This window comes from Monodon monoceros, unplaced genomic scaffold, assembly GCF_005190385.1.
Source record: "Monodon monoceros isolate NGI ecotype Baffin Bay Population unplaced genomic scaffold, NGI_Narwhal_1 Super_Scaffold_6, whole genome shotgun sequence".
Lineage (NCBI taxonomy): Eukaryota > Metazoa > Chordata > Mammalia > Artiodactyla > Monodontidae > Monodon > Monodon monoceros.
The window spans coordinates 82,064,881-82,086,791 of NW_021703783.1; the positions used below are offsets into that span (position 1 = coordinate 82,064,881).

Below are 21,911 nucleotides of genomic sequence, written 5' to 3' on the forward strand. Positions count from 1 at the left end.
GCCCGCCCTGAGCGCGCCGCCTGTTTATTCAGCCGGGAGTCCGGCACGCGCCAGGCGCACGCACTGCAACAACAAACCCAGCTGAATGGAGAGTTTGCAAGGAACGGGCTCGGGGGACGGGCGGGGGGAGGGAAGGGGAGGAGGGGGAGTTTAGGGAGGGGGTGGGAGGAGGAGGTAAGAGGAGGGGGGCGGGGGGGCTGCAGCCGCTCGCTGCAGCAGCGGGGAGTGGGGGGCGAGGCGGGGCCAGGGCTGCGCGTGGGGCTGGGTGTCCCATTGAAAAGGCGGCCGCACTCCAGCCGCCCAGCACTCTCTCACTTCTGGCCAGGGAACGTGGAAGGCGCAGCGACGGGGAGCCGGCCAAGGAGGGCGAGTGAAAGAAGGAAATAAGAAAGAAAGAAAGGGGGTTAACAAAATAATACAAACAGCCCGAGCCGCGGCTGGAGAGACCGAGACCCGGCGCAAGAGAGCGCAGCCCTAAGGGGAGAGGAACAGAAGACTCAGCAGAGCGCGCTCACCACCGACTTTTGCTTCTTCTGCTGTTTTTTTTTTTGTTTTTTTTTTAACAAGAAGGCGCTAGCGGCAGCCTCACACGCGAGCGCCACGCGAGGCTCCCGAAGCCAACCTGCGAAGGGAGGAGGGGAGGGGGGAGGAGGAGAAGCAGTTACACCTTCCTTGCTCCCACCCTAAGAAGTCTCCCGGGGATTTTGTATTTTTGTAACTTCTCCCCGGGCTCCCTCTTCATCTCTCCCCTTCTCTCCCTCTCTGTTCGTGGCCCTCCGGTCCTGTCTGTGTCCCCCCAGCGCGCGCCCCGCACCTCGCGTCCCCGGATCGCTCCGATCCCGCGACTCCTCGCCGGCCGCTGCGCATGGAGAGCTCTGCCAAGATGGAGAGCGGAGGCGCAGGCCCGCAGCCCTTCCTGCCGCCCGCAGCCTGCTTCTTTGCCACGGCCGCGGCGGCGGCTGCGGCGGCAGCGGCGGCGCAGAGCGCGCAGCAGCAGCCGCCGCCGCCGCAGCCGCAGGCGCCTCAGCTGAGCCCCGCGGCCGACGGCCAGCCCTCAGGGGGCGGTCACAAGTCAGCGCCCAAGCAAGTCAAGCGGCAGCGCTCGTCCTCGCCCGAACTGATGCGCTGCAAACGCCGGCTCAACTTCAGCGGCTTCGGCTACAGCCTGCCGCAGCAGCAGCCGGCTGCCGTGGCGCGCCGCAACGAGCGCGAGCGCAACCGCGTCAAGCTGGTCAACCTGGGCTTCGCCACCCTTCGGGAGCACGTCCCCAACGGCGCGGCCAACAAGAAGATGAGCAAGGTGGAGACGCTGCGCTCCGCCGTCGAGTACATCCGCGCGCTGCAGCAGCTGCTGGACGAGCACGACGCGGTGAGCGCCGCCTTCCAGGCGGGCGTCCTGTCGCCCACCATCTCCCCCAACTACTCCAACGACATGAACTCCATGGCCGGGTCGCCGGTCTCATCCTACTCGTCGGACGAGGGCTCCTACGACCCTCTCAGCCCCGAGGAGCAAGAACTGCTCGACTTCACCAACTGGTTCTGAGGGGCTCGGCCTGCTCAGGCCCTGGTGCGAATGGACTTCGGAAGCAGGTAGGTTGCACTATGGAGGGAATGGGGGGAGATTTTCTTGCATTCATCCTTTTTCTTCTGTAGGAGGGGGACTGTCTCCACGGAGATGAGGGAGGGGGGTTGATTTAAAGGATTTGTTAAAGTCCGTCGATTTCAAATCCTGGTATGTTAGTTTCAGCCTTGGCTTCTGAGAGTGGCTCTGTCCAGGTCTCCAAAACTGGAGGGTAGAGCTGAGGCGGGGAACAGAGTACTAAGACCTGTCAAAAGAGGCGCTCTACCTGACAGATCTCTCTCCAAACCTCCTTTTGCTCCCACTACTGGCCTCCAAGTGCACACTAACCTCTCCCGTTTTTATGTTACAGGGCCACCGCGCAACCTGCATCTTTAGTGCTTTCTTGTCAGCGATGTTGAAAGGGAGAAAAAAGAAGAAAGAGGAAGAAGAGAAGAAGAAAACAAACAAATCCAGGCAACCAACCCCTACGCCAACTAAGCGCCGCGTGCCTGAGAAGCAAGGCTCTCGCAAAACAGGAATGCGCTCAGAACAGTATCTGTGCACTCCAGTCATTCACGGAGATAGAAAGAGTGACTAGGACCCGAGTCAATGCACAAAATGCAGCTTGTGTGCAAAAACAGCGGGCTCCTGGCGGAAGGGAGCAGCACACGCCCTGTAGAAACTCCCACCCACCACTAACAGGCAGAGCTGACCTCCCCGCCCCCTCTGAAAGCGCAGTTCTTAGCCCTCTAGAAATGGGTTGGTGTCTTTCGTCTCTGTATCCTCCATCCCGATAAGCTGTGGACATTTGTCTGCAGTGAAAGTATGCTCTTTGAAACCCCAATCTTCTGCAGGGGGGGGGGGCTCCCTCTCCAAGCTCCACTCCCTCACACCATCTTTTCTACTTTTTTCATCATAGAATGCTTCCAATCTTTTGTGAATTTTTTTTATTATAAGAAAAATCTATTTGTATCTATCCTAACCAGTTTGGGGATATATTAAGATATTTTTGTACATAAGAGAGAGAGAAAAAATTTATAGAGTTTTGTACAAATGGTTTAAAATGTGTATATCTTGATACTTTAACATGTAATGCTATTACCTCTGCATATTTTAGATGTGTAGTTCACCTTACAACTGCCATTTTCCCTATGTGGTTTTGTAAAGAACTGTCCTCATAGGTGAGATCAAAAGGCCACCAGATGTACTTCAGCACCAATGTGTCTTACTTTATAGAAACTTTGTTAATGTATTAATGATGCTATTAAATACTGTTCAAGAAGAACAAAGTTTATGCAGCTACTGTCCAAACGCAAAGCGGCAGCCAGTTGGCTTTGATGGGTTGCCTTTTGGGAAATTTCTATCACTGCCTTTTTTTTTTTTCTTACTGTTTTATTACAAACTTACAAAAAAAAAACCCCATGTATAACCCTGTTTTATACAAACTAGTTTCATAATAAAACTTTTTCTTTTTTTACAAATGAAAATGATCAGCCGCCCCTGAGTCTTCTTTGATGCCACTGCCCCTGCCCAAGTTATTACGAAAATGCCAAAGGGAAAGACGGGGGAGAAGAAGGCGGTAAGAAACATGCTAAGTGGCAGAAATGACAAAGATAAGTGCTATGACCAGTCCTATCCGAGATGATTCTATGATGAATGTACATATATATATATATATATATATATATACACACACACGTATATGGTTTTTCTCCACGTTCGTGTTGCAAATGTACACAGACACCTAGAGGATGGGTGGTGATTAATGGCTACATCGCCTTTTGATAACATGACTTTACACTGAAAAGATACCTCCAAAAGTGAACTGGAAAGAGAAGGTCCTCAGCCCAGTTTCTAACCCTTACCCCCATTCCGAGTTTCTCATCGTGAAACTGTGGAAGGGCTGGATGAGATAACGAACACTAGGGGTGAGAGAAAGGGTGGTGGTGCCTGAGGCTGGGCTTGGGGGAGGTAGCCCTGTCCACGCTCCCAGTGGTAGGTGTGTTCTTCCTTCACTGCCAGGCGTGCATTTTCCACTCCTCTTCCCCACAGCACACACTTTCCACATTGGTTTTAAGTGAAGGGCACGTATGATGTAAATTTCTTACCGGAGTTAGATTTAAATAAAAGCCTTAGAAATGTGTGGTCGCTTTGAGACACTGGCCTATCTAAGCTTGTGACTCTATCCGAATGGCGTGAGCTGCGTGTAAAAGTACCCAATTACCAAGATTCAAAAAGAAATTGGTGGGTTTTTGGCTGGCTTGCTTCTTGTCAGTTAGCAAGGACGTGATCAGAATCCTACGCCGCCTCTCGCCGGCTCCGCGCTCGCCGCTTGCATTGCTTGCAGATTCAGTGAGCGTGTCTCCAGCCAAGCGGAAAGCCGAGCGCAAAATGCATCTTACAAAACCCAACAAAGAGCAGGGAGCCAGCACGTCTTCCAGAGTTAAAAATCTAGTCTGTGTTGGTACATCTATACCATTTAGTGGCACAGAATAATCATTTTTTAAAGCCGCGATGCGCGGAGCACGCCACAGCGTCTGATGTCATTTTGCTAAATGACCCTCTATAGAATGCACATTGAGGCTTCAGTCCCTTTCAAAGAGATGAGCGTAATTAAGGCGAAAAAAAAAATCAGTAAATTCCTCATCGCCATAAATAATCGGACTTTCTGCCAGCAGTGGGCCAATTTAGAGCTTACTTGAGGGAAGTAATGCTTTTGTGATGCCTGCTTTATTTTTTATCTTCTCATTTGGAGGACCAGAGCTGGGTCCCCCTCTCCCCCCACCCACCCCCGCCATGCATTTCTTATTCTTTTAATTTAGCTCCTTTGCAAGTTTCCAGATAAGGTACGCAAAGAAAGTGTAGCAAGTCATTTATGGCTATGAATATAGCATTAGGATAATGTTTCAGTCCCCACAAAGGGGATGTTTCCCCCCTTCTCCTTGTGAAGACAGGTGTTCTTTTACTCACTTCTGAATGGGAGATATCCAGTCTCGTTAAACTCGGGGCAAAGTTAGCCGTTGTTTGCCACAATGCGGAGGCAAACTCTAAAAATTCACAAACACACACACAATTTTGCCGAAGCTAGGAAAGGGCAAAGCGGGGATTGGGCAAAATCTCATTACATCTGCTCTAATCGCTTAGCAACACAAAGCCGGGGCTTGTGCGGCGAAGGGAAGCCATTCAGGGCGCTCTGACAGGCCGCATTCAGCCAGCATTAGTCAGCTCCATAAATCACCGCAGCCCATTGGCTGCGCGGCGGGCTTTGGAGCGGCCCTGGGCTGTCAGCGAAATACAAAACGTAGACCCCGGCGGCTAGCAGTCGCGGCCTCTCCCCCGTCTTAGCCCCAACTCCCGCTTTCTTTTCTGGGGGGAGGAGGGTGCTGGGGAAGAAAACTGCCTTGACGTTATTGACTGAGAAATCTTACCTATTCAAAAAAAAATGGCCTGGAGACCACCGAATTCAGACTGGAGCCGCCTGAAATTGACCAGGAGGAGCGGGGAGTGCCAGAGAGAAAGAAAAAAAAATAGACCCGCCGCTGGCTGCAAAACTGTTGAATGCGAGTATTATCAGAGGCTGTGCTGGAGCTACTGGGACACACGTCTCACCTCCCTGACTCTGCCTTTCACATTGTTAAATTGGGAGTAGGGGGTTGTGCATGGAGAAATATCTATGTCAAGTTCATATCAGACGGGCCCACCGAAGAAGGAAGACACCGGCCCGCCCTCTGCCTAGAGCGTCAAAGGGCTAGGACTGAGGCTAGTAAGAAAGAGAGAGTAGAGCATGCATTTACACTTCGCTGTTCTTGCAGGGCTTGGGATGTTCGAGCAGGGAATCGACATCCCCTTCCTTCTAAGCTTCAGTATTCTTGTTTATAACATGAGGCTGATGGTACCCACAGCAGCAACAGGAGGCTATATGAAGGACTTAGCACAGGGCCTTGTAGGGGAGCTTACAAGTTATTTGTAACTATGAGCACTTGGTGGTGTTATTCTAGTCTCTCATCTTCATGGGGACTGGTTAGTTGATGCATCTAAATCAGCCTAGATTTGAGGCTTACCCACAAACCACATAAAAAGAAGTCTGGGAGTAGATGTGGAGTCAAGGTAGGCTTCTCGGGGAAGTCCAGGTCACCTTACCTCAAACATCACCTCCTCTGAGAAGCCTTCCTTGATCATCCTATCTAAAGCAGCTTTCCCCTGGCCACAGTCACTCTTTATCCATTATGCTGTTTCTCCTTCCTGGCATCTAGTACTACCCAAACAAAACAAGACAAAAAACCCAACAAACAAACAAAAAAATACCTGTTTGTTTATACAATTGCCCCCTCCTAGAAGGTACACTTCATGAGGACAGGGACCTTACTTGTCTTGTTCACTGGAATCTCTCCAGCTCCTGCCCTGCTCTGCATCTCAGGAAGCTGATTTTGTGGACCTGTTCACTAGGTCTCTCTTGTCCTCTGGCTTCCTGCTGGGTTTGGCCACTAGCAGGCACCACTAGGAATTTGTGAGGTAGGAGTGGGGGTAGGTCAGGACACTTTTATCCCTGCTTCTCCCTGCAAAGCTCCTCAGTTGCTTTGGCGGTGGCTCTTGGTCTCAGGACAGCTCTTGTCAGGAGGCTTCTCTCCCATCGCAACAGCTCTTGCTGAGGTAATAGCTTCCTCTTCTGTCCCCTGCAAGCCAGAGATGGTAAGGCTCCCCCTCGTTCCTAGTCTCTGGGTGCTGCAACCTTTTGATTCCTTTAGTTCCACCCACCTCCGTCTCTCCACTAAACTCTTTTCATTTGCCCTTTCAAGTGTGCTACCGGCTCCTGCTGACCCTGGCTGATACCCAGGTTATTCCCCCACAGGACCTCAGGGATATACTCGTTTTGTGTAAGATTTTCAGGGACTCATAGAAACTTCGTAGGGCAGAGGTGAACTTAGCTCTGGAAGATCACTTTACCTTTTGGCGCTGGGAATGACTTACTTGAAAGTTTGTAAAAGAAGTCAGTTTCACTTCTGGAAAATGCCTTCCCTTGTATAGATCACCAGATGAATAGAAAATGAAAGGGCTTTAGAGCTGTCCCTGACTATATCAGCACAAGGGATACCGCTTCTCATGAGCTTCCTGAACCAGGTAGAGAGATGGTGCTGGGAACTTTCCACCAAGATAAACAAAGACCATGCTGCTGTTGCGCAGCCATTCATGCTTTCATTCACCCATTCATTCCCTCATCCATTTACGCACTCATTTAAAAAGGGAGGGACACATGATTAAGTTTTGTCAACATTTCTAGGACTTGTCTTATTTTATATCTTCTAGAGCGAGCTCTCCGAGCTTGTTTTACGGCAACCTCTTTTTAAAACACTATGGATGCTTCTCTGATGTACTAAATGCCCTCAACGCTGTTTCCCTTTTCCTATCGTTGAGAAGTCTCTGAACTTTTTTCTCCCTCTCTCCACTCCTGGACCAAGAAATGATTTGTTTTCGGATTTCCTCAGAAACTCCCGGTTATCCGGACTCAAAGGTAAGGAGGGAAGTGGATTCGCTGACACTAACGTTCTTTTTCCCACTGCGAATGCCAAGGGCTGGGCTACAGCGCAGGTTGAAGTTATATTCCTACTTCCTTTGTATGCAAGATTAGGTTGTTACAAAAGAGGGTGTGTAGGTTAATGGCAGGAAGCAAGTTGCAGCGCAGAGCGCGGGCCCGAGCGCGTGTCAGGCTTAATGATTTATTCAAGCAGCAGCGCATCCGGGCATTGATTGGCTGCAGGCATGCGTCCGCTGTCAGCTGCGCGCGCCTGGGCCTCGCCCGGCTACCTGACGGCAGGGATGGGGGAGGTGGGGGGGGAGGGGAGAGAAAGCTTGGTCCCCCGCTTGGAGGGGAGAGGTGGGGAAAAGGAAGAGGACGGAGGTGAGAGAGAAAGAGAGAGAGAGACAGGTGGAGGAAGGGAGAGAGGGAGAAGGGATGGAGAGAAAAAGGAGAGCGAGAGGAAGAGATTGGAAGAGAGGGAGAGGGAGAGAAGGGAGGGGGGAGAAGAGAGGAGGAGGAGGGAAAAAACGAGGAAAGGTGGGGGAGGGGAGGAGAGAGGGAGGGATGGAGAGATAAAGACGAGGAGAAAAACAAGAGGGAGATAGAGACAAAGCAGGAGAGGAGAGAAGAATGAATGAAAGAAGAGAGAGAGGTTGGAGAGGGGAGCGGGACGCGCTCCCAGAACGTCCCACGTGCGCCCCCCTCCAGGCAGCCTGCAGGCGGCCGCTCACAAAGCCGCCTTTGATGCGCTGGCGACCAGGGCTATTTTGGGGACGAGATGGGGGGAAAGGCGCCAACCCGCACTCCTTGAAGGGAGTCACTTTCTGCACAGTACGTTGGAGAGGACTGGGCCCTGGGTCCGGGCTGTCCGGGCAGGAAGTGGATGCAGGGGACAAAAGCTTGGCACCTGCCAAAAGCGAGAGCACTTGGAGAGCACCTCTCGCCCAACCCACTCCCTGCTCCCCTGCAGGCAGGGAAGCTGCACCGCCGCTGGGGCCTGCCCAGCACCACCGCCTCTGGGCTCCTAAATCCTTTCCTGGGCGCAGCACTTCTGCCTGCCTTTCTTTGGGTCTCTAACGATCATCCGAGTCACCTTCTCCCTCTCCTTTCTTCACTTATTTGCTCTTTGCCGTCGTTATTTACAATAATAACAATAAAAGACAGCACCACCCAAACACTTGTAGACTGGAACCTTCTCCAGCCAGTGGGCCCTTTGGAAGGAGGGAGTGCAGTGGACACTCGTAGACTGGAAACTTCTCCAGCCAGTGGGCCCTTTGGAAGGAGGGAGTGCAGTGGGGAGACAGAGCAGAAGAAAGCTATTTGGAGGGGAAGGGAGTGTGGCATTTGAAGAGCAAACGGGAGAACCAGCAGCTGTGTGCACTTTCATGGATGAAGTTGTAGAGCCTAGAAATTCAGCAGTCAGAGGGTGACTGCCTGTGTTGGGGGGAGCTGGAAATTCTATCAGTAACCACCCCTCTGCCCAAGATCGGGACAGAAGTAAACCTGCCCACCCCCGCCCAGCCCTCCCTTCCCACCCCCAGGACACACAGCCCTCGGCCTCCCCCAGCTCTGCTCTTGTACCAGGAAAAACAGTCTGCGTCCATTGTCCAGGTGCCAGCGGCGCCTTTGGCGAAAGGGAGGCCGGCCAGCCCTCTGATCAAACTCAAAGTTTAGTTAAAAGACAAAAACAGCTGAAAATCTTCATGAATAATGCTGGGCCAGCATCGGCCCCCGGACCCCCCTCCTCCCCCCAGCTCAGTGTAGTGCAAGCCCGGCTCAATGCCCTCCCATTTTGTTATGCCGCTCGCCTAAGTCAGAATTTCACAGAAAGCCCAAGAAGAAAAGCTCCCACAATTAGGGGTCGCCTGTCAGAAAACATTAACGCCTTCCTCTCCCAGCCTGTCAGCCCGGCTGCAGATACAAACCGCCATGGCGAATTGGCCCTCCACCGCTTGAAGCGCCCGACAGCCAAAGGAGCAGGGGTTTCAAAGCCAAAGAAGCCGGAGGCCACCTGAGTGCGGTTTCAGCAGTGTCAGATGCGAGGGGATACTCCCAGCTTCTTCTTTGGAAGAATCAGTACAAGATGCCTGGGAGAGGTCATAGGAGATGGGTGTGAGGATGGACAGATGAGCAGACCTCCCGGCGCAGAGCAGGAGAGCGAGGCCTTTTCCTACAAAGGACATAGTTAAAGTGGCTACACCCTCATCTCCTGTTACTGAGCATTTTCCAAGCGCCGGGCATCTTATTTTGCTCATAATCAGGGCAATCCTATAAGGTGGTGGATTATTATATATATTTGCCTTACGGATGAAAACACTGAGGGGCTGAGGGACGTTACGTGACTTGTCCATGATCACAAAGCCAGGTAGTGGCAGGGTCAGAATTTGAACTCACGTTTGTCTGACTCCAAATTCCATGTTCTGTCCACCATAATCCAGCCCATAGTTTCTCCAATGAGATCCGAAGACCAACTCGATGCTTGTCTGCTTCTGAAAACCCCACCAGTACGAGAGCATGTTCTCTGCCATCTTCCCTGGATTGCCAAAAATATTCCCTGCTTTCAGAATGTTCTGGCACATGCCTGACACTCGAAAGCATGTGGAAGCAAGGCAAGAGGGAAGAAAGGGAGAAATGAAAGGAGGGAGGAAGGGAGGGATTCCTTAGATTCCTTTTGATTTTCTTTGAACATAATTTTGTGCTGGAAGATACTTGATTTGGGGATCAAGAGACTTTGCTGGGATTCTCCATGCATCATCACAAATCTTTGTTTCCTCATCTGCGTAAGTGGAGATAATAACACCTCTGTGTGAGGCTAATTATAAAGATAGAATGAAATAGACTATGCAGAAGTGCCTAGCATAGTATCTAGCACATAGTAGGTGCTCAAGAAAATTCTGTTGAAAAATGAAATAGGATTTGGCCTTTTGTTTTTGTGTATCAGGAAGTTATATGTCACATATGCAATTACATTCGTGAAACATATATAGTGAAAACATCAGGGAATTTTGTCTTCTGTTGTTCTGTGGTGGTCAGGCCACAAGGATGGTGTGAGCTAAAGTAGAGTCCATGTTCATGGGTGTTAGGGAGACTGCCTGGTGGCGTGGAAGTGTTTCAGTGCCTCTGAGAGGTGAGCGGTCATTCTCTGGTTTTTCTGTTGCTTACCACCCTTGGTGAGGCAGGGAGGAAATCTCAGCCCAGTTCGTGGGAGACAAAAATGAAGCTCCAAGGAGTGATGGCTTTGCTGGAAGAAAGTGAGCTCTAGAGGCTAGAACTGGCCACTGGGCTCCCCTCCAGGAGCCTTGTTCTCTCAGCATTCTGAAGTACTTCTGAGCTCTGGCCTCTTCCCAGGTCTTAGAAGGAAAATCTTCAGAAAACCATTCATAGAAATTCAAGGAATGGCCACCACTTCCATTGCATCTGTTGCAATTATTTACATTATTTAGATGTGCATCAACTCCCAAACCTCCAGGCTTGCTGTTGCCACCCAGCAGTCAGCTCTTCCAAGTTCCAAGATACCAATTAAAAATAAAAAAAAAAAAAAAGCAAGCAAGCAAGAAAAGTTTATAATCCAGGGAATGTTTCCCAATTCTGCAACAGGTGGTCAGCTTCCCAGTGATTGTTTTTCCACTGATTCCTGGTGTGAATGGTTTGGTTTCCAGAGAGTAGGGATGAGCTTCATGGCCTTCTTTGTGTCTCCCACATTTTCCTGTTTTCCTCCTTCTCTGAGTAACCTTCTTCATCTTCCCGAAGACAGATTCTGTCCTTGATATACAATCATTACCTCACAGACTGCTGGCCATGAATAATGGAGGAGTGTAAACACAAGGTCTACTTCTGAGGTATTTTATGAAAATATTCCATTGGTTAAAGATGTTTAGAATGCAATCATGTTTGAAATGCAGACCAGCTGTATGAACACGCCATCCCCCAAGCATCTAATGTAAGACTGCTGAAGTGAAAACTGTACAGTTTGTCTAACCACAGCAATGTAGCCAAAGGTGGTTTGTATAAACTAACAATGGGATCTTTCCCATGAAAAGACAGAATGAGCAAACACCACAGCCCTAGGAGGGGGCCAGGCTGGACCGGTCCAGCAACAGCATTCGGATAGTTCATAATATCTCCACTTCCCAAGGGCACGGAAACTAAACTTGGGAGAGAAGCCACACCTGTACCAGGCAGTCTCCTTCCCCAGTCTTTTCCTGTTGGACCAACCAAGAAGAGGCCTACACCCATCTCCCCCCATCTCCCCATTCTCAAGAATATTACCCTGCTTCTCTGGGACACACAAATGAAGGGGATTTATTCTGTGGCGTCTGAAGAGGGTATATATTTCAGAGAACAGCTAATTAGTTGCTAGAGAGCCTCTACAGATGAAAACAGACATGCTAATTCTAATTCTAGGTACTTTTTCTAAGGAAAACCATCAGACGTGCTCAAAAGACACACAGCAAAGAATGTCTGTTGTTGTAGTAGTAGTATTTTTTATAGTGTTGAAGAACATAACACAACCTGAAACTTCAGTGTGGAAGTATTTGTTCAAATATATATTGGCAGGCTCATAGAAAGCTATATGGTACAGAATTTTAAATGGTGATGTAGATTTATGTTTAATAACATGGAAATATATCTGTGATATAATAAGTATCCTGTTATAAGTGAAAAGAAGAGAATAGCCATCGCCTATAACTCTACCAACCAAAGGAAACCACTCAGTCTAATTATCTATATATTTTTTGACAAAGTGGCATCCTACAATTCACTTTTTAAACTATGAACATATTTTTAAAAAATATGAACATTAATCAGTTTAGTCATTAATTCAGCAAATATTTTCCCAGGCCCTATTCTAGGCCCTCAGGGTACAGCACTGGAAAAGACCAACACAATTCCAGCCCTTACGGTTTATGAGGTAAGAAAGACACTCCAAAATCTGGTAGTTACGCATTTCTGAATCCTCAAATAGTCTTCTACAACATAATTTTAAATGTTGATAGAATAACATCTTAAACAATCTGTAGTTTTACACAGAGAGGTTTCTTTCTCTTTATTTTATTTTTTTGCTATTTGTGAATAAATTCTGAAATGAAAAACCTTATGACCAAACAATTACACAAGATTACGTCCCCAAGACACATCTGAAGGAGAACTGTTTTGTTAAAGGAAACGTGCTTTCTGAAGGCTTTTGGATTCATATCGCCTACCATTGCTTTCAGACAGGTGGAATCAGTTACAATTTCACCAGCAGTGATGAGTACCCACTAGATATTATTGTATTTTAAACAAACAAACAACTTTACCAATTGTAAGTGATGTCGCATTCTTTCATGCTGCTTGTTCCCCATCCCAGTGACGTTCAAATACTTTTTTATATCTATTTACATCAGTGATTCTCATACACTGGACCGAGACGACGGCTTTATAATGAACGCAGGAGGATGTCTGCTTGAAATACGTGTTCCTGGAGATCCTGATTAACTACATGCTCTGGACAGTGGTTTTAATTGTAGCCCTTCTGGAGATATGTCAGATAACTAACTTTAGAAGCAACAACAATGATAAAACCGCCAGTTGGATAAAGGTGACTTCTATTCCAAATTTACTTTTCCCAGGTGCCGGGGGTCGAATGTCCCCAGTGGTAATCCGTGCATGGGGAATACAGAGGATTACTCTAGACTCTGACTCCCTTCCATTCTCTGCCTATCCATGCTGACCTCCCAGCCCTGCCCCCCACCTGCTGCTGGCCTAGAGAAGAAAGCCATTTCCATTGGCCTTGGCTGCCTGGGGAGATCTATATTACTCTGGGGAAGAAGAGAGCTGTCCCCATCTTGGTAAAGTGTGAAATTCGGTTTTGATTGCAAAGGGAAGCCATTTCAACGGGATTACACCGTGACCATGTAGATTAAACTCAGCCATATGGCCTGGGGACGCTTCTTCCTACTGTCAGGTAACAGTGCATTGCTAATGACGTGGTGATGACATTTTCAAATGAAAAAATAAAGCCACCTGGACTTAGAATAAAGGAGGTGAAAAATGACAAGATGCTGGTAAGCAGAAACAGAGCTTTCAGCCCTCTGTGGGCTTTGAAGAAGAGAAGGGATTTGTTTAATTGATAAGTGAAACCGATGAGCATGTGCCTGATGTTATATAAAAGGAGTTCTGCCTGTTTGGCACAGTAGAAAGGGATTCCAGTGTTGACTCAAAGAGATCGCTTAACCTCACTTAGCCTCAGCTTCTTCATCTGTTAAGTGGGCATAAAACCACACTTCACAGGGTTGTCACAAGAACAGAACAGGTTATGCGATGCTGATTTGTAATCTGCTAGTTGCTCTACGAACATTAAAAAGAGTAGATGTTTTTATCCATCAGAGCTCACAGTTGCAAGCAACAGAAATAAACTCTGGCTGATTGAAACTGAAAAGAAATTTATCAGGAGGCTTTGAGTCATTCCTGGAATTACTGAAAAGGCTAATTTGAGGGTCAGAAAGAGGGCTAGAAAAGGTGAGGCTGAGCAGAAGCCAAAATCATGGATAAAACCATTCCCCACAATCGCGGGATGAGGCTGCCTCCACTCTGCCTCCAGCCTCTGGACACCACTGTCTATACTGACACCATCTCCAGGACTCGACACTGGATGTCCTGCTGGGACTGATGGGGCCACTGCTGCCTAGAAACTGGCTGGCTGTAGCCGTAGCCCCCCAGCTGCCATTGTGACAAAGGTGGATTCTCTGCTGTCCTTGCTTCTTTATGACACTAGCTATCAAGTCTACATCTGGGGAGGGAGCTTCTGATTACTTGAGACATATTGTAGATGCAAGGGAGGCCAGGAAGGTGGTGTCTGACCTTGCCCACTTTTATAGTAGGAGACAGACTCTGCTTTCTACCAAAATGCTGAAGAACCTCCAATGGAAAAGTGCTCAGATGCTGGGCAGCCGCAAACAAAACCAAACCAAATAACAAACAACAACAGCAAAAAGACAAGCAGCTTTTAGAGCAGGGGTCGGTCAACTATTTCCATAAAGGGTAGCAAGTAAATATTTTCTGCTATTTTAGTACAAGAGCAACAGGAACAATATGTAAATTTAAAAGTATGGTTGTGTTCCAATAATTTTTTTTTAATACAGAAACAGGCTTTGGCTTTCAGATCATAGATTTCATATCCTTGCTCTAGGGTGTTGATGGTGGTGACAACTTAGGGCAACTTGAGAAACTTGCCTTTGAGTTACGGCTGGAGATGGATTCATGTGGTGATAGCCGCAATTCTTTAAATTGCACTGTGGCAAGACATCTCTCATCTGATGATTTTGCTCCTGGTAACTGCTGGTTCCACTATGAAAACTCTTTCCTAGGTAGGGGGTTAATATCTTGTAAATAGAATTGTAGTTCAGATCTGAAGTTCAGTTGAGGCCCCTCCAGGTGAGGAGTGTGGAAGAGGAGAAGGAGAAGAGCCTCCTTCATCTTCTGTCCTCCTGCACGATCACCCCAGGGCGCCCCTGGGTCTCCCAGGTACTCCTCTCCTAAGCTCTGCTGCACCGTCACACCTTTTAGGGCAAGTGTCATCATTGCTGGGTATGGATGGTATCAGAAGGGCATTTAGTTTACTCCAGGAGCCTGGCTATTAGTTTTTCCTCACGGACATGTCGGCCACACTGGTGAAATAATCAATAGCTTCTTATGTGTTCTATGTGATGTCCCCATAGACTGGTTTTATGTGACCTGGGGAGGGAGGAGAGTCAGTCCAATGGACTTAATGGCAAATCATCAGGTGTGAATGTTTGCTATCATAGAGGTAAAATAACTCCTTGGTGGGAAAAGATGGTTTCCTCTTTTCATCATTAATTTAAGTCATAGAAATTGTGACCCTGAAGTATGCCATGTCTGCACTGAGCAGTGGGGCTATAAAGATGAAGAAAACATGGTCTCTGTCCTAGAGGACATTCAATTAGTTTTGTCTTTTTTTTTTTTCTGGGGGCACTCATTTATTGTCTCTGTTTCTCCCCAGCACATGTTGCAGAGAAATGGGCTTAAGCATCCCTCTATGAGGGAGGTCAGTCATCACTTTTACCAGAAATAGGTTTGATGGTGTGTGCAGGAAATCCAATCTGTGATGGTAAAACGAAATGTGAGGGATCTTCCTTCCTCCCTCCCGAGGAAGAAGCTGGATATAGTAATCGAGGTTAGTATGATGGCCCACAATGCTCTCAGGCCACAGGTGCTGACTAGCTTTCCATCCTCACTTAGCGTTGGCTTCGTGTCTTGTGGTCCCGGGATGATTGTTCTGGCTCCAGATCATGTCTGCTTTCTAGGCAAGAAGGGGAAAAATAAAGAGCAGAAGGGTTGTGCTGGCTAAAGCTGCTCTCCTCTAAAATGCTTTCCTGTAAGTCCCCTCAGTAAGTCCCAATTATACCTCTTAGGTCAGAACTATATCCAATGGCTAATGGAAGGGGCCAAAGAAGCCAGGAATAGGCTTTTAAAGCCAGGGATATTGCTGCTTCAAGCACAAGTGGGATTCTGTTAATAAAGTAGAAGATGAGGATGGATACTGGGTCTCAAGGAGATTCAAGGTCCCTTTACGGTAGATTTTACCCCAGGAGTTGCTTTGCACCAGTTCGTGAACCCAACCGACAAGCTGGCATCCGCTCCAAATCCTTTCAGTCTTCTTTATTTGTTTGTACTTTGAAGTTGGAAAATAGGTCAGACTTCTCAACACAGTGTCATCAGTTTTACTTATGGAGCCATTGCATGTTTAAAGGTGGAAGCACTTAAGAGGTCGCCTCAATCTCTTGAGCTACAGATGACGAAATGGCATCCTGGAGTTATCAAATGACTTGCCCAACATCACACAGCTAGTAAGGGGTACATCCAAGATTAGAATGCATGGAGAGAATGCCAGGTATATCCTTTTGAAATTATGTTCTCAGTCAGATTGCAAGGATTTCAAACCATCAAGACTGTGAGAATCTGGACTTCCCTGGTGGCGCAGTGGTTAAGAATCCGCCTGCCAATGCAGGGGACACGGGTTCAAGCTCTGGTCTGGGAAGATTCCACATGCCACAGAGCAACTAAGCCTGTGAGCCACAACTGAAGCCCCCGCGCCTAGAGCCCATGCTCCGCAACAAGAGAAGCCACTGCACCGCAACAAAGAGCAGCCCCCGCTCGCCGCAACTAGAGAAGAGCCCTTGCGCAGCAACAAAGACCCAAAGCAGCCGAAAATAAATTAAAAAAAAAAAAGACTGGGAGAATCTTTTCTAACTAGTTCCTTTCGTTACTACAATCTGCATTTAAGCCCGTAGCACTGGCATTGATGTTTGAACTATATTCTCAGTCTTTCCTATTTTTTCCCATTCCTATCACTTCTAAGGGTCTCAATCCACCCCTCATTAGGCGTTTAGTAGGCTCTGAATATGTTGGTTGAAAGAACTTACCAGTTTGCTTTCTAAATCTTGGTTTCTGATATTGCCACTCACTCAGTATCTTCAACCAGAAACTCAAGAATCATTTCTAATCCTCTCTCTCATCCTCTCTGACTGGCACCTGCTGAGCAACCCTAAATCCAAAAGATTCTATATTATAATGTCTGAAAATCTATAAAAACAGGGAAAATATTCCATTTTTTATTGGACTTTCCCCCCAGATTAATGATTACACCCATGAGGCTTTAAATTTAGAGATATTTTGCCTGTAAAGGTATCTGGAGGTTGAAGGAAACATACGAAGCATGTTATTTGAAAACGTAACAAAAGTATTGATTAAATACATTTTTTTCTCTGTTTCCAGACTTTTAATATACCCTCTATTTATTTCTTAGATTCAGCTCCTGCTTTCTCAGCCCCATTGTTTCTGCCTCTGATCAGGACCTTACCATTTCTCCCTGGACCTCTAACTCTTAAAGAATCTCCTTGTTCTTGTCACTCTAACCCATCCTCCACATTGTGGCCACTGATTCCTTTAGAAACGATATGTAGACACCAAAGTGATCTTTCCGACACGTGATCATATATATATCTCTTGTTTAAAACGTTTCTATGGTTTCACCACTGCTCATGAAAGTAGCTAATTTACTGACTCTACAAATATTCATGGAGCTTCCAACTACGTGCCAGTATCAAGCTAGGCAGTGTCCAAACAATGCTGAATAAAGCAAACATGGTGGATACTCTCATGGAACTTCTATTCTAATGAATGGTTGACGACCTAACTTCTGCTGCAGTCCCACCCAAATCTCCGTCATCCCTGTTGACCTTTATATCCTAGCAATACCAAACAGCTTATAGTCCTGCAAACGCCCTGCTTTTCCTTCTCACCACCTTTGCACACATCCTCTTTTGTTGGTCTGGTGTATTCATTTGCCCTTTAAGTTCCAGCTCAAACATCACTTCCCCCAGGAAGGCTTCCTTGACCTAACCTTACACAGATTAATCACTTTTTCTCTGGAACTTTTACATATTCTGTTGTTATTTAGTTGCCCTTATCACAATTTTCCCTAACTTATTTGATTACAGTCCTTCCTTTTTTCTAAGAGTGGAGAAATGAGAAAAATAAAAGGATTGTTATTGCATTTAAAATCCAGAAAAATTGCCAGAATCACTTTTTTTTTTTTTTTAAAGTAGACTCTGCTGTATCAAGAAGAGAAATGTTGACAATTTTTACATTGACCACCAGGAGTTTCACTGAGCATTTTGCAACTCTGAGAACAATAGCTTTTAAGAAAAGGAGCCAGGAAACTCCATGATGTCTCATCTCACTCAACTATAACAATTTGTGAATTCTCATTAATTGTCTAACAATGTTTCATGAGTCTTAAAAGTAACTGAAATAAAAGGGACTATTAGCGTGTGCTTCATAATAGGGAGAAACCCTCAATTTTCAGAACACAAAAAGAGAACTATTCATTTTTTCTCTTTAGGTGTCAGAAGGTCTAGGGAACAGAAAGAATAGCCTATAGCAAAATGCAAGCTGACTTGGGACTTTTATTTCTCAGCTTAAAAAAATCCTAGCAGGAAAATAAGCATGTGGAGGGAAAATTTAAGGAAAACTGATTCATGTAAAGGAGACGCTCATATTTCTATTCTCGTATGTATGTGTATATATATATATTTTTTTTTTCTATAAAAAGGGGCTTTTATATTTTGTTTTCACACTAGACTGTTAGGTACTTGGGAAAGAGGCTGTGCTTTATATACTCAATGCTTAGTGCAGACACATAGTAGGTGCTCAGTAAATGCAGATTTTAATTAAATAACATTGTAATGCTGGTGACTGGTTTTGATGGAAAAAGATCTAAACTCTAAGAATGATAGAAATGGCATGAAAAAATACTCGCTGTGTAAAGCCACAGGTCACAGGGGATTTCCTAGTTCTATATTTGGGGCAGGCAGGACCTGGGCCCAGCAGTGTACGTACACACAGATAGCACAAGGCAGATGGGCCATAAACATATGTACATATATACGTAACTTAAGACCTGTTTATCTGGAAGTCTCAACAATCCCCTTCTCTTTTGCTGCCTTTGTCAGTGACATGGAAATATATTCCCGCATTTTATTTTCAACTTTTCAAACAGTCCAGGTGTGAAAGAAGTGGAGAAGTCCTCTGCTTCGCTCTGGCCCATTGGGGCAGGGTTTCGGCTTCCATTCTTTCCATCCCTAATTCATAATTTTTCATTTTGTTCTTGGAGCCCTCTTCTTTATAAATCCATTCAGCAAAAAAAAATTTTTTTAATTTATACAAATTCAGTGTGTGTGTGGGTTTTGGGTGGGCTGTGGAAATTGATTTACGAGTCAACCACTTTTTTCTTGCCATCTCCCGCTTGAGTGGTTTGTCGGCTCCGGGCCTTTCTTTCACTGGAGGAGAATAAGGTTGTCTGTGGAAGAGGTCAGCATTTCAAATTGGTGGAGTTCAACTGCACAAATGACATAGAACTGACAAGAAAAGACAGGGGGTTTGGAGGTCACAGACTGCATAGGTCTTGCTTAGGGTTTTTGCTTTGTGATGAACCCTGGCACCAAAATGAATTAAATAACAGGCTTAAGGACTATTGAGAGAGGACTGAATGCAAATCAAAGATAAGTAGAAGTTTTCTTTCCTAAAAGGGGAATGATTTTTTTCCTTCCCTTTCCCCCTTCCATATCTATGCCGGCAAGAGCTGCATGTTAAACGTGATTTCGCTGGCATTATGCTGGGTGCTTTCACCGCGCTTGTGGCTGCGATGGCCTATCTTGGCCTATGATTAATGACCTGCTAGGCAATTTGGAAGCCATAATAACTCCGCGGTCCACACACAAACTATATAGTCGCATTCCTTTTGCGGATTTGCCAAGCTGTTACCAAGGGGCCCGCGTAGGAGCTGGATTGCTTGAGAGATAGTGAAGCATTTCTGCAAATGCCATTTGGGCCTTATCTTACTGAAAAGTGCGATGAGCAGCGGGCTCATTTACAAAATCCAAAGCGCAGATCTCAGGGCTTTTTTTTTTTTTTTTTTCAGCCCAGATTAAGGAAAACAAAAAACCAAAAATTGCTCCAAAAAAAAAAAAAAAAAAAGCCTGGTAAAAACTGATCTCTAGGTTCTGAGTGATTACATGGACAGCAGACAGCAGTGTTCCCAAATCTTGAATCGGATTCATCAAAGCCTAATGCTGATAATGCCCTCCAAAAGCAAAAAGTGGATTTTTGAAAACTCTAGGTGGAAACAAAGGCTCCTCTTCCGGGTGTGCTGTTTCGAAGTGTTTGCACATGTCGAAACGGTAAACCTGTGTGTGGGAGTGAAAGTGTATAAGGTTGGTCGTGCGTTGAGCCACTGCCTTGCACTGTGACCCTGGATACATTTCTTCTCCTCTCTGGGCTGCAATTTTCTCATGAGTTCAATGAGAAGGTTGGGTTTAGCAAACAAGCCAGTAGGCTTTTTCTGGCTCTAATTTTTATTCATGTAGCAAATATTTACTGAGTGCCCACCATGTACTTGGCACTCTTCCAGGCTCTTGAGTTATTTAGGGAAGAAAGAAGACAAAGATCCCTGTACCCAAGAAGCTTACATTCTAAAGGGGTGAGACAATCATTAACAATAAAGATAATTAATAAGTAAATTGTATGTGTAGAAGATAATGAATACTATGGAAAAGGAAAAATTAGGACAGAAAAAGGGTGAACAGGAGCATCATGGGGTGGGCATTGGAGGTAGACTGCTTATGAAACATGGTGGTCAGGGTAGGCCTTGGCAAGGAAGTGGAATTTGGCCGTGATCTTTAGGAGATGAGAGAGTCAGTCAAGCATATATCAAAGGGGCGAAGCATTCTGGCAGAAAGAACATTCTAGAACAAAGTCCTTAACAGTCTAAGACTCTACTGATGCTGTGTCACTTTCTTTGAGATTGACTGGCCTTCAGTTACTTAGCTAGCTGGTGACAGTTTTATCGCCAAGCTCCGTGTTTTTCAGCTTTGGCTGCATGTTGAAAGTACCTTGGGAACTAGAAAAATATCAAGGCCTGGGTCCCACTTCCAGACATTCTGAGTTAATTTGTCTGGGGTGTATCCTGGACATCAAGAGTTTATGAAGCTCCCCAGGTGTCAAGGTCAAGAACCACGGATCTAGAGCAAGCAGGTCAACTCCACCATAACCTTTCTAGGGCTGTCATTGAGGAAAGCCATCTTACAATTCGCAGTGTCAGAACAATTGTCACTCAGTACACAGGCACTATCTCATTAAAAATCTTCTATGCACAGGAGAGCGAGCCATCCAAAGGAGAGTGGGATCGTCCATGCCTTTGGGGAGTTCAGAGAGTATGGAGAAGACAGGTGTAAAAACGATTCTTCAGACACTGAGTTTGGTACAGAATAACAGAGCCTGTTGTATAATGCTGAAGGTCAGTTTTTTTCAAACATAACTCATTCAATTATGACTTCATTACATTTGCCGTATCCATGTAAAATTGACTCATGCCTTTAATTTAAATTTTTACTTTATCATAGTCCTAATTGATAACATCCGTAAGATCCCTTGTTTGATGTGCTAATTATATATATATTATAGGTCGGTGTAAATGAATCGTCTCACTAAAACAAAATAGCTGCATGAAGTTTCAAAGTATGCATCTACATCCTAAAGACAGATGTTGTTTGTCCATGTTGCCCGAGTATCCATGCAAATACTCCCCTTAGCACATAACCTTGTCATACATTGATGAGTTTGTCTCTAGGATAGATACTGAAAAGTAAAATTGCTGTGTTATAGGGCATTAGCATTTTTAACTTTAATATATACTGCCAAACTGACCTCCAAAATAACCTAACCAACTCACACCAGGCTGTTAGGGTCATGTACCATTTCTCAGTTGTGTCTTTCATGCAGTGCCACTGTTTATAGGTGACACACCCATTGAAGTCTTCTCACCTACTATAGTTGGGATTTATTCATCCAGATCTATCCATGTTCCCATTTGCAGCACAGAGGAGTTTGCTAGAGGTGGTTGGAAACGGTGTGGAATTATCTAGCCCAGGCAGGGGTGGTACTCCTGATCTGAGCACTGTGCTTTGGCCAACTGAGCTAAGCAGTGGTCCAGCATCTTAAGAGTTAGGGACTGAAAATCGCAGTAACCATGACACCTTCTTGGCACATACGCGTTGCACTAATAAAGATATAAGATGTTAGGATATAGAACAGAGACCCAAAATAATAGTGGCTAAAATAAGCTTAGAAAATGAATTCTCTCACATAACTGTCGAAGTATAATAAGTTCGGGGATGGTACTGAAGAGTCACCTCTCTTAAGGTGTTGTCCTGATTCATCTGGCCCAAGACAGTGCATGGCCACATCCACGTTCCAACCAAGGTGAAGAAGAGG

At 46.1% G+C, this 21,911-nt stretch overlaps 1 protein-coding gene across 1 annotated transcript; it reads left to right on the plus strand.

The window, feature by feature from the left end:
- Positions 1–302: 302 nt before the first annotated feature.
- On the plus strand, positions 303–3,048 carry ASCL1 (achaete-scute family bHLH transcription factor 1). Its single transcript, XM_029206331.1, has 2 exons — positions 303–1,590; positions 1,932–3,048. The coding sequence occupies exon 1, from the start codon at positions 866–868 to the stop codon at positions 1,541–1,543; it is 678 nt and encodes a 225-aa protein (XP_029062164.1). The 5' UTR covers positions 303–865; the 3' UTR covers positions 1,544–1,590; positions 1,932–3,048.
- The last annotated feature ends 18,863 nt before the right edge of the window (positions 3,049–21,911 follow it).

What these genes read in the sequence shown, in the direction of transcription:
- ASCL1 (XM_029206331.1), top strand. Translation starts at nt 866, where the DNA reads ATGGAGAGCTCTGCCAAGATGGAGAGCGGAGGCGCAGGCCCGCAGCCC.